The following is a 12,723-nucleotide window of genomic DNA, read 5'->3' as shown; positions in this document are numbered from 1 at the left end:
CTCAGTGTGTGTTCCTACTATGTCTCTTCTAGAAAAAGAGCTCCCGCATCTCTTCCTCTAGGCACTAATTCCATTAGAAGGACTTCAACTTTCTAAACCTAATTACCTCCTAAAAGCCCTACCTTCAAACACTATCACATTAGGGTCTTAGGGTTTCAACATGAATTTGGAGAGGATACAAACATGCAGTTCATAACAGATGCCCTATTTCATTTGATCCTTACCACAACCCTACTATTATACCTATTGTGCAGATAAGGAAGTTGAGGCTTAAATATGCCTAAAGACTTGCTAGAATTTGAAGCCAGGAAACTTATGACTCTAAACCCCTTAAGGACTATACCATACTGCCTCCCTATTTGGAAACTATTTAAAACCTTGCTGTGACTAAGTCTGCAGTCTCTTTCAGTTCATTTTGTAAGCTTATTTACATTATAAAAAAATATATATTGAAAGAAGTTTTAATTAGATTTGAATTTATTTTGTATGGATTACGTAATATAGTATGCTGTTTTATGGTCCATTTTTTTTTCTTCAGAGTAAGTTAAAAAATTGCTAACATTACTTATTTTAAAGCATGACTTTCCAGACTGGTTCCTGGTAATTCCATAATTGTAGTAATAAATCAGGACAAACTTCTTCTAGATAATCCATTTTGATTTAGCTGATTCTAATAACATTTATTGCCTTAAAAAAACATTTACTTAAGACTTTAGGTATATATGGCATTAAGATAATTTTTTTAGTGTGGCCGATATAAAATTTCTCTGATTGCAAAATTATATTAGAAACAAATTACATATTATGAAATCAGTCCCAAATAAGTACATTTAAAATGATATACTGGTTTGGTTCTGTCCTTCATTAGCTCCACATCAGAAAACTTTGGGGCTAACAAAATGAGAATAATGTGTTATTTTGAGGGTTGGTTGTCACAGTTAAGAAAACTTAAAAATAAAAATCATAAGCAAATGGATATAATCACTTTTCCTGTGGGCTACTGTCTTTTGTGTAGCAGATCAGCATTCTTCTTATATTGCATAGATTTGTAAACTTCCATAATAGTTCCATTCCTCTGGACCTTTGATTCTCATATCCAATAAGATAATAGAATTGTCTCTGTGTCCAAAAAGAACATGATGTTTTGTGACATTTGTCATTCTTTATGGATTTGGGTTTGCTGATACACTCTTTTAAGGCAGTTTATTTTTTTCCAGATGGCATACATACAGTGTGAGTAGTTGCCACCAGGTAAATAGTTGAAGCTGTGTCCATGGGGGAGACAAAAATTTGATTTTGCTCTAGTTCTTTATTCTGCAGCCAATAAAATTGTGAATATATTCTTAAAATAACAAAATAAAGATTAGATTTTTACGAATATATAAGAATAGAATTACCTCATACTAATTAATTACCTTCAGTTGAACTTCATTCATTTGATTTTCTCCTACCAGGGCTTCAATTAATATAACTCATTCTGAATCAGTTCTTGGATATCAGGTTTTTTGGGACTGCAGTCATTCTGCCTATTTAAGTATATTGAAAAAAATCCCCAACTTGGCCATTTATAGTTCATATCAATAGCCCTTACTGGTCCTTTTATTCAAGCTGGTGAACTGCTCTAAATTGTGGCCCACTCTGCCGCCTACTCACTACACCTCCCAAAAAATTACATATGTGGCCATCAGTATTCTGCAACTGTTCACCTCTGGAGAAACTGAATTAACTTATCAATTTTCTGCTTTTATTGGAAATGTACACATTTTTTTCTATCATGGAATAGTTTTTAGTAAGGGTTTGTTTTGGTTTATGTTATTTTTTGAAATTCTTTTGCCCAAACTTCTTGATGGGGCTTTGCTTTTTTTCTTTCTAAAATATAAGCAATATTTGCATACATTTGTTTTTAAAAAGTTTTGTAGTTTATCTTTCACATATCCACACTGTTTGCTTGAAAAGGAAAAATAAGCTATGTTCCTCTTAAAAGTACATAATACTTACTGCAAAGGTGAACAGTAAGTTGGAATTCACTGGTATCTGTGGAATTTCACCCAAAATTTTGGTGCTTAATTCATTTATCCAATTGATGAGCAGAAGAAACACATTTTCCTATTTTCTTTATTTTAATTTCACTATATATATTTAAAAGACAGTTTCTAAACACAGCATCAATACAGTTATAATGATCTTCTTTCCAAAGCACGTTCAAGATAATGTATAGGTTATCAGAATTATCATGCCTGACATGCTGAGCCAATACATAGTAGTTCATCTGAAATATAATAACATTCCTTTGATTTTCACCATAGAAAATACATACTGTGTTATTAATACAGGGTGGGACAAAAGTAGGTTCACAATTGTGAGTATGCCAGTTTATTCTTGTATTATTTATTAATTATTGTATTATTTGCCATACAAACAACTGTAAACCTACTTTTGCCCCACCCTGTGTGTCATTAGCTACTTGTGTTTCTGACATACATGTAGGGTAAAATGAATGTTCATGAAATTGTATTTGTTGAGTTCCTATCTGTTAGTCTTTCTTTTTCCTCACTGGAAAATAGCTACTTTTGGCAAACCATATTCAAGTTATGTTTTATAAATTCAAGATGGCAGTGATATTTTTATCCACTAGAGGGAACATGTGTAATATAAAATATTGATATATTCACATGGAAGTTTGTTTTTATAAATATTTAGCAGTTATTTCTGTTTTAAATAAAAATCTTACTTGCCAGCATAATCTTCTCCTGACCTCTAGTAGTTAGTAAAACAATGTAGTCCCCACTCCATTAGAACTAAGTGGGGACTAAATGGCATTGAATGCTTAATAGTAGAAGGTATATATAGAAATGTATAAATGTATGACATATGAGTGAGTTTCATATATCGTATACATATAATTATCTTAATCAGTTGTTATAAAGAAGTATAAACTTTTTTCTAAGAGCAGTTTGCTTAACTAGAATGATACAAAATTCTTTAGTTGGTGTCTGTTTCATTCTTTCCAGGTTTGTTTGAAAAGGTTTTAGAACAAACTTTTTTAACACTTTTATATTAGAAGATAATTTTTTGATTTGAAAATTTTAATGAACTTATTTATTAAAATATAACATTACAGAATGGGCAAGAAACTGTAGGCGTACAGCTCACTAAACTTTCACAAAGTAATTACACCCATGTAATAATCACCCAACTCAAGAAATAAAATATCTCCAGCATTGCAGAGGCTCCCTCATCCTCATCTAATCACTATCCATCTCTCTCCTGTACATAACCATTATGTGAACTTATAATACCATTGATTAGCTTTGCCTGCAGGGAAAACCATTTTTAATTTCTGTGCATTATTTATTTGGATAAATGAAGAAGGTAAGACTAAAACATATCTCTAGAAGTATTTTGTATTCCTCTGTAAAGAGAACTTGTAATTTAATATCAGTTTCAATTCTTAGAACCTAAGTGGCAGCTTCTGGTTATAATAGAAACTAACTTCCAAAGGTTGACATTACTTTAACTCATGTACAAATAAATAGAAATCTTGTATTTAAGCTGGAATTGCAGAGTATTGTCTTTGAGGAAATGTGCTGATAAAAAGGGGCTTTTAAATATTAGCCATGGAAATTGAAAGGTGGCCTAGATTTTGACTGTTTTCCTTTATGCCTTAAATTTAGATTAAAATTTAGCTGCACAAATTATATTTATATTAAATTATATGAAGTTATGATTATAATTTCCACATCTCCACTTCTGATGTTTCAAAATGCTTTCCAGGTATTATAGTTGCCATTCTTGGACATATTCCTATAAAATGAAAATTGTATTTTCACTTCACAGAGATTGTTCAATGAATCTGGAGTGTTCGTATACCTTCAGATTCTGATGAATATATATGATCTTATTTATGTTTTAGACAAGGTATTGAAATGGAAAAAGTGATGCAGGAATTAGGAAAATCACTGACAGATCAAGATGTAAATTCACTGGCTGCTCAGCATTTTGAATCCCAGCAAGTAAGTGAAGTACAATGACTGTTAGATATGCAGTTATTCTTTTTTACTTACTTATTTTTGTAAAAAAGATTATTTAGCCAATATACTCTTTTTAGGATTTAGAAAATAAATGGTCAAATGAATTAAAACAATCAACTGCCATCCAAAAGCAAGAGTATCAGGAATGGGTGATAAAACTTCATCAAGACCTAAAAAATCCAAACAACAGCTCTCTCAGGTATTAATCATGCATTATTCTTTATTAGATGGAAATTTGTTGTTAGTAATAATTTGTGTTTATTGTAAAATTGAACCTTTTTAGTTGTAGATATTTTTAAGTTACCAATGAAAATTTAAGATGATTTTATACTTTAAAAATATTACAGATTTTATGTGGATTGAGAGGGGGATTAATTGGATGGTTTAAAATAGGGATTTCTCCCCTAGAACTTGGCCTTATAAGTCTCTTAGATGTGTATACCTAAATACCCCAAATACTATCTCTTGTTTCTTTAAATTGGTTTCCTTTAGTTCAGTAAACATCAGATGAGTACATCTTAAATACTAAGCTTTCTCTAAGCAGAAAATAAAAACAATAACTGCCCATGTGGAGCTTATATTCTATTGAGAGTGATCTATAAATAATACTGTATAGAGTGATACGTGTAGTAGTAGAAGCATGTACAGTGTACAATAATAGTATAGAGGACTTTTTGTAATTCATAATTTGTATGGTACCTATGGCCTAAGTACATTGTGTTTCATGTATAACCCTAGAACTTGACAGTGCCTATCTTGTTTCCTGGGCATACATTCATATATTTGAGAATGTCTTCTTCCACATCCTAAAGTATATTTCAATTGGAAATATACTTAGTATGGTACAGTAATCCTATTTCTAGCATTAGCTGATATATACTACAAACATTTAGAAATAGCATTTTATTTGTATAATGTCAGTTTCCCCCATTAGTCTTACCTTGAAGACAAAAATGACATTTGTTTTTGCTGCTGTATACCAGATCCTTGCCAAGTGTCTAGCTCTTGGCACTGGTACCTAAGACATGCTCAATAAGTATTTATGGATTGGGGACACACAGGCAGACATACAGGCAAACTGTTTACCTGATACTTATAGCTCCTCTTATCTAAGTATCGTCATCTTTCATTTGCCTTATTGTTTTCCCCAAGACAACACCGTAGAAATACTTAACCAATGGTTATGATTAGAAATGGGATAATATTCTTAACACTAACATATTTGACTATACTCATTCCAAATGAAAATAGTGATGAATACAATAAAAAGGGAAAGATGGAGGGAACGCTGGACTGGGAACATCTGTATGCCATAATATTACAATGACGTTTCTCAGACTGCTAGTTGCACTCTGCTAGGGACCATTCTAGATTCTTTACTTTTCAATCAGACTTTTAATGTAACAATAAGATGAAATGGAATGGAACAGAGCACAATAGAATAGGGAAAAATATCAACATGCACTATGCATGAAACTTTCTATAAATGAATGTATGTATTGAGCCAAAATGTAGAATACATACTGTATATTATCAAAATTGTGGAATGTCACTAATTTAGTTAGTGAAGCTATGAAACCTCCATTCTGCAAAAATTATCTCTCATTTTGCTGCTGTAGTTACAGAAATTCAATATGTAGGATTAATTCTATTTTGTAAGTATTGACCTCTGGCTGCTGCTCCTTTTAGAAACCAACTATTCCCAGGAAAGAGTATTTTTACTATGACTTTGTTATTTTGCTTTCCTGTTTTGATAGAGGTTTTCTTGGGCAACAGAAATATGTTTTCAACACAACTATGTACAGAGTGGGGCAAAAGTAGATTTATAGTTGAGTACACAAACATAGTTTATTTGTGTATCATTATTTAGTAATTCTTGTGTTATTTTTCATACAAAAAACTGTAAACCAACTTTAACCCCACCCTGCATAGACTCCTATGAGCTTGATAAAAAATGTATTTTATTTTTATTTATTTTACTTTTTTCCCTTTTTATTGAATTTATTGGGTGGCACTGGTTAACAAAATTATATAAGTTTCAGGTGTGCAATTCCATAACACATCATCTGTATATTGTATTGTGTGTTCCTCACCCCAAGTCAAGTCTCCTTCCATCACCATTTATCCCCCCATACTCTCCTATACCTCCCTCCATTCCCCTTCACCAGCAGTCACCAGTAACCACAGTCTTGTCCCTTTTTTGAGTTTTTTTCTTTTTCTCAATTCCTCTACCACCCCCGCAACAAACCTCCCAGTCCCTCTCTACAGCTGTCATCCTGTTCTCTATATGTCTGTCATTCTTTTGATTGTTAGCTTATTTTGTTCATTAGATTTCCCATTAGAGTGAAAACATGGCACTTGTCTTTCTCTGACTGGCTTATTCACTTACATAATACTCTTCAGGTCCATCTATGCTGTTGCAAAGGGTAGGATTTTCTCCTTTTTTTATAGCCAACTAGTATTCAATCGAGTATATGTACCACAGCTTTTTTATCCACTCATCTGCTGATGGGCACTTGGCTGCTTCCAAATCCTAGCTATTGTAAATAATGCTGCAATGAACATAGGGGTGCATGTGTTCTTTTGATCTAGTGTTTCTGGATTCTTTGGGTAAATTCCCCCAAGTGGAATCACTGGAGTATAAGACAGTTCCATTTTATGTTTCTCCTCACCCAAGGACATATTTTCATTGCTTTTTAGAGAGAAATGAACAGAGAGGGTTTAGAGAGAGGGGAAGGGAAGGAGAAAGAGAGGGAAGCAAACTATTGACTTGAGAGAGAAACATCACTTGGTTGCCTTTTTGTATGTGCTGAAAAGCACCCCAACCAGGGACTGAACCTGCAATCCAGGCATGTTCCCTGATGGTGAATTGAACCCACAACCTTTTAGTTTGCAGAACAACACCCAACAAACTGAGCCACATGAGCCAGGGCCCATGTTTTATCTTTTTGAAATAACTTCCTACTGCTTTCCACAGCTGCTGCATCAATCTGCATTTCCACCAACAGTATGTGGGGGTTCTCCTTTCTCCACATCCTTACCAACACTTGTTTGTTGATTAATTGATGATAGCCATTCTGACAGGCGTGAGGTGATACCTCATTGTGGTTTTAATTTGCATTTCTCTGATGATTAGTGACATTGAACATCTTTTCATATGGCTGTTGGCCATCAGTATATCCTTTTTGGAGAAGTGTCTGTTCAGGTCCTTGGCTCATTTTTTAGTGGGATTGTTTATTTTTTGATGTTGATTTGTATAAGTTCTTTATAAATTTATTATTTTAACCCTTTATCAGATGTATCATTGACAACTATGTTCTCCCATTCAGTGGATTGAATTTTCATTTTGTTAATGATTCACTTTGTAAAAACTTTTTTTAAATTATTTTTTTAAAGATTTTATTTATTTATTTTTAGAGAGGGGAAGGGAGGGAGAAAGAGAGAGAGAGAAACATCAATGTGTGGTTGCCTCTCACGTGGCTCATACTGGGGACGTGGCCTGCAACCCAGGCATGTACCCTGACTGGGAATCGAACCTGCGATGCTTTGGTTTGCAGCCCATGCTCAATCCACTGAGCTACACCAGCCAGGGCTGTAAAAACTTTTTAATTTGATGTAGTCCCATTTATTATTTTGTTGTTTCCCTTGCTTGAGGAAATATATCAGAAAAAAATATTACTATGAGAATTGTCTGAGATTTTACTGCCTATGTTTTCTTTGAGGATTTGTATGGTTTTAAGACTAACATTTAAGTCTTTAATATGAGCTTTTTCTTGTATATGGTATAACAAAATGGAATAGTTTCATTTTTTTGCATGTATATGTCTGATTTTCTCAATACCTTTTACTGAATAGACTCTTTACCCCATTGTATGTTTTTGCCTCCTTTGTCAAATATATATTGACTGAAAGGTGTAGGTTTATTTCTGGGCTCTATTCTGTGCTATTGATTTATATGTCTGTTGTTATGCTATTACTGTGCTGTTTTGATTACTATGGCTTTGTAGTATTGTTTGATATCGGGTATGTGATTCCTCCAATTTCACTTTTCTTTCTCAAGATAGCTTTTGCTATTTGGGTCTTTTGTGGTTCCATATAAATTTTTGTAATATTTGTTCTAGTTCTGTGCAGTACACCATTGGTATTTTTGTGCTGAATCTATAGATTGCTTTGGGTAGTATGGACATTTTAATGATGTTAAGTCTTCCTATTCATGAAGACAATATATACTTCCACTTATTTGTATCTTCTTCAGTTTTTTTCTTCAGTGTCTTGTAATTTTCCAAGTACAGGTCTTTTACATCCTTGGTTAAATTTATTCTTAGGTGCTTTATTCTTTTTGAAGCATTGTGAATGGGATTGATTTTCTAGTTTCCCTTTCTGATAGTTTATTATTAGTGTATAAAAATGCAACCAATTTCTGGATATTTATTTTATATCCTGCTACTTTTTTGAATTCATTTATCTGTTCTAGTAGCTTTTTGATGGAATCTTTAGGGTTTTCTTTTTTTTAATTTATAAAAAATTGTGTATTCTTTGGTTTTTTTAATTGTTGTTTAGTTACAATTGTCCCTCCTTTTTCCCTATTGCCCACCCCTTCCCCATACCCCCCATATACAGTATCATGTTATCTACAAATAGTGACAGTTTTACTTCCTTTCTAATTTAGATGCCTTTTATTTCTTCTTGTCTGAAGCTATGACTAGAACTTCCAGTACTACATTGAATAAGTGAGGTAAAAGTGGACATTCCTGTCTTGTTCCCAATCTTAAGGAAAACACTTGTAGTTTTTGCCTGTTGAGTATGATACTGGCAGTGAGTTTGCCATATATGGCTTTTATTATGTTGAGGTATGTTCCTCTATTGCCACTTTGCTCAGAGTTTTTATCATAAATGGGCGCTGGATTTTATGAAATGCTTTTTCTGCATGTATTGATATAATCATATGTTTTTTATCTTTCATTTTGTTTATGTGGTGAATCACATTTATGGATACACAAATGTTGCATCCTTGCATTCCCGAAATAAATCCCACTTGATCATCATGTATGATATTTTTGATGCTTTAGTGTGTTCAGTTTGCTAATATTTTGTTGAGGATTTTAGCAACTGCACTACACCAGGGCCTACACTGTGTCTTTCAATTGGCGCAGGTAAACCATTTACATTTAAAGTAATTAGTGATAGGTACATATTTATTGCCATTTTATTCTTTTAACTATGTTCCTCTGTTCCACCACCTTGTCCTCTTCCTTCTTAAAGCAGGCTCTTTGACACTTCTTGTAATGCTGGGTTGGTGTTAACAAATTCCTTGGACTTTTTCACGTCTGGGAAGCTGTTTATTTCTCCTTCAATTTTAAATGATAGCCTTGCTGAGTAAAGTAGTTTTTGTTCTAGGTCTGCTTTTCATCACTTTGAATATGTCATGCCAGTCCCTCTGGCCTGAAATGTTTCTGTTGAATAATCAGCTGACAGTCTTACAGGAGTTCCATTGTAGGTAACTGTCTTTCTCTTGCAACTTTTAAGAATTTCTCTCTGTCTTTAGCCTTTTGCATTTTAATTATCATGTGTCTTGGCGTGGGCTTATTTGGGTCTATCTTGTTTGGGACGCTGCACTTTTTGCACTTTTGTGTCTTTTTCCTTCACAAGATTAGGGAAGTTTTCTTTCATTATTTCTTCAAATAGTTTCTCAATCCCTTGCTCTTTCTCTCTTCTCTTTCTGGTATCACTATGATGCAGATATTGTTATACTTTATGTTATCCAAATGTTCTTTAACTATCCTCATTTTTTAAAATTCTTTTTTTTTCTTTTTGTTGCTCTCACTGGGTGTTTTTTTTTTCTATTTTATTTTCCAAATCACTTCATCTAAACTCCTGTTTATTCCTTCCAGTGTATTCTTTATTTCAGATATTATATTCTTCTTTTCTGATTGGTCCTTTCTTATGGTTTCTGTGTCCTTTTTCATGCTGTTGAGCATCCTTATAACCCTTGCTTTGAACTCTGTATCTGTTGAATTTCTGGCCTATATTTCATTTAGCTCTTTTTCTGGATATTTCTTCTATTCTTTCATTTGGGGCCTTCCATTTCATTGTCTTCCTGTTTTGGCTGCCTCTTTGTGTTTGTTTCTATGTATTAGATAGATCTGCTCTGACTCCCTGTCTTTGTGGGGCGACCTTATATAGTAGTTTCCTGTTGGGTCCAATAGTGCAGTCTCCTTTATCACCTGAAATGGGTGCTGCCAGATGTCTCTTGTGTGGTTTACGTGAGCCATCCTATTGCAATTGAGTCTTGATTGCTTTTGGCCTGTTCATGCATGGAATCAGCCCACAGGCTGGCCATAAGACTCAACCCCAACCATGGCATGCGACCTGCTGTGCAGATACTGGCCACACCAAGTGTTTAGTATTTGGTGCCTGCTGAGCTCTCCCTCTGGTTATGCTGCTTGTGAAGCTTATTTTAGCCTGCTTTGATATTGTCTGAAGCTGGCCACTGGGTATGTTGGTTCTGGGCCTCTTGGGAGGGACTCTGGTGCAGGTCAGTGTAAGACACTGCCTGTGACTGGCCCTCTGCAACCTGTTTGAAGCTTCAAGTGATCCACAGTTGTGTCTACCTCTGCTGGGCCTGGGTGCACATGGGAAGGACCAAGCTGTGTGCCAAGGCCGGCTTTTACCAGCACTGGGCCCCAGGACAGTTAGCAAAAGTCCCAAGGCACCCTAGTAAGATCTGCCTTCTCCTGCCTCTGCCAGCTGGTGTCCTGTTAGGCTCAGTCACTGGAAGAGTCTCTGGCTGTACCCCTCAGCTGGGCATGAGCTCCGGGTATTGAGGAAAGAGGGAGTCCAGAGAGGAGCTAATCCTTTCCCCAAAGCTGATGCCACACGCAGGGAGGGGAGTGCTCCCCTCAAGAAAGATGGCATCTGTGGTATGGGAAAATAACTGAGCACAGGGATCCTGGTGGCTGTCCCCTCAGCTCCCTCCTCATAGCCACAAACCCCAGACTCTCCTCATGTGACTATAGTTGGTTCCACCCTCCTTCCACCAGAGCCCAAGGTGAGTGGCTGCAAATGAAGTTTTGTGCATCAGCTTTTTGATAGGGTTCCTGTGTCTCTAGCAGACTCCTGTCTCTCCCTGGTGGACAGATGTTATGTGGACACCTCTTCCCGACTCTGGTGCTCTGGGCTAGGGAGCCCAGCTTGGGGTTTAGACACACCTGCAGCTGAGAGTGAACCCCTGTAGCTGAGATACCCCTCGGAACCTCAGCCACCTCCCGTAGGAGGTGGGCCAGCCCTTTTTGCATCTCCACCCTTCCTACCAGTCTTGTTGTGGATTTTTCTGTACATTCTTGGTTATAAGACTTCTCTTTATCTAGTCTTCCATTGGTTATTCAGCTTGCTTTTTTAAAAACGTAAGGTCTATTGGAGGAGAAATTACATAAGTAAAATTCACCTATTTTAGATCAGTTTTATCGTAGCTAAGATATTTTTGCCTAATCCAAGATTACAAAGATTTTATTCCATTTTCTTTTGGAAGTTTTATACTTAAAGTTATATATATAAGTCATGATGTATATCATTATATATAAATACTAATAAATTATTTGCTATAAAGTAATGAATAAATATATCTGTATATGTTGGTCTGTAGTTTTTTTTCTTATAATATCTTCATTTGGTTTTTAGATTGGGGGAACATTGGCCTCATAACGAGTTGTCGGTTTACTGATGAGCCTGTCAAAGGAGTTGATATCCATTACCATTGATCTGATGATACCGTTTTATTTCTAGTACTTTCATTTGCTTTCTCTCTTTGCTTGAATTCCTTATCTGCCCTTGTGTGTTGTTTTACACTAGATCTTTTAGCATTTTATTTATAGTTATTTGAAAATCTCTTTTAGTCCCAAAATCTGGGTCATCTGTTTATGTTGATTGCTTTATCTATTTACAATGACTTTTTTGTTTGTTTTCTTGTCTGCCTTTTTGGGTCTCTCTCTCTCTCTCTCTCTCTCTCTCTCTCTCTCTCTCTCTGAATGATGAATTCTGTATATATTAGAAAAGAGACCAAGGTAAATAATATTTATATCCAAAATGAACAGGCCATTAATGTGAAAGTCATGCAAATCTAGTTGGCAGCTGAGCTGAGTTTGGTTCTTGTTCCCTCAGGACATCACTAGCTTCATCTTCTATAGTAGTAAGCTGCCACCACTTTTTGTTTGGGTTTTAGAGGGTTTTTCTCTGTCATTCTGCTCCATCCTTAGCTTATGGTAGTCTGTTCAGGCCCTGCCATAGCATGTGTCTCCTCTGTGCAGTTGGTTGATCCCCCAGCAATAGACTGTTGTTTGTTACTTGCTGCTAGGCTTAGAGTTGGGGGTGGGAGACAGGTCTCTGTTGTCTTTGTCCAGCTTCAGTCTTGGGCAAGCCTCAAATACTCAGGCCCTGGGCTTAGGACATTCTCAGCACTTCTACCTGTGCCAACAAGGTGGCGCTCTTGTCTCCTGACCTGCCCTCATTGTTTTCTTCGAAGCACCTAGTGGAGTCTAATGAAGAGTTTGCAAATGCATGCAAACTTCCCTTGTGCTTGGGGTACATAGCTATTATAAATAGCTGTTATAAATTTGCTAGCCTATACTTGACTTTTAAGAATTTGTTACAATTTTAGCCGATTTCCTCTTACCCACTTACATTACAGCAACACATT

The 12,723-nt window shown here is 35.4% G+C and overlaps 1 protein-coding gene across 3 annotated transcripts in view; it reads left to right on the top strand.

Annotated features, from left to right (window-relative positions):
• Positions 1 to 12,723, top strand: part of C2H12orf4 (chromosome 2 C12orf4 homolog) — a 50,249-nt gene that overhangs the window by 9,927 nt on the left and 27,599 nt on the right. For all 3 annotated transcript variants that reach the window (XM_036018548.1, XM_028532475.2, XM_028532476.2), the window contains exons 5-6: positions 3,914 to 4,013; positions 4,109 to 4,230. In XM_036018548.1, coding sequence (XP_035874441.1) covers positions 3,914 to 4,013; positions 4,109 to 4,230 — 222 coding nt within the window. The remainder of the gene's footprint in view (positions 1 to 3,913; positions 4,014 to 4,108; positions 4,231 to 12,723) is intronic.

The sequence above is a fragment of the Phyllostomus discolor genome, chromosome 2 (assembly GCF_004126475.2).
Source record: "Phyllostomus discolor isolate MPI-MPIP mPhyDis1 chromosome 2, mPhyDis1.pri.v3, whole genome shotgun sequence".
Lineage (NCBI taxonomy): Eukaryota > Metazoa > Chordata > Mammalia > Chiroptera > Phyllostomidae > Phyllostomus > Phyllostomus discolor.
This window is presented reverse-complemented; position numbering and strand designations above follow the sequence as displayed.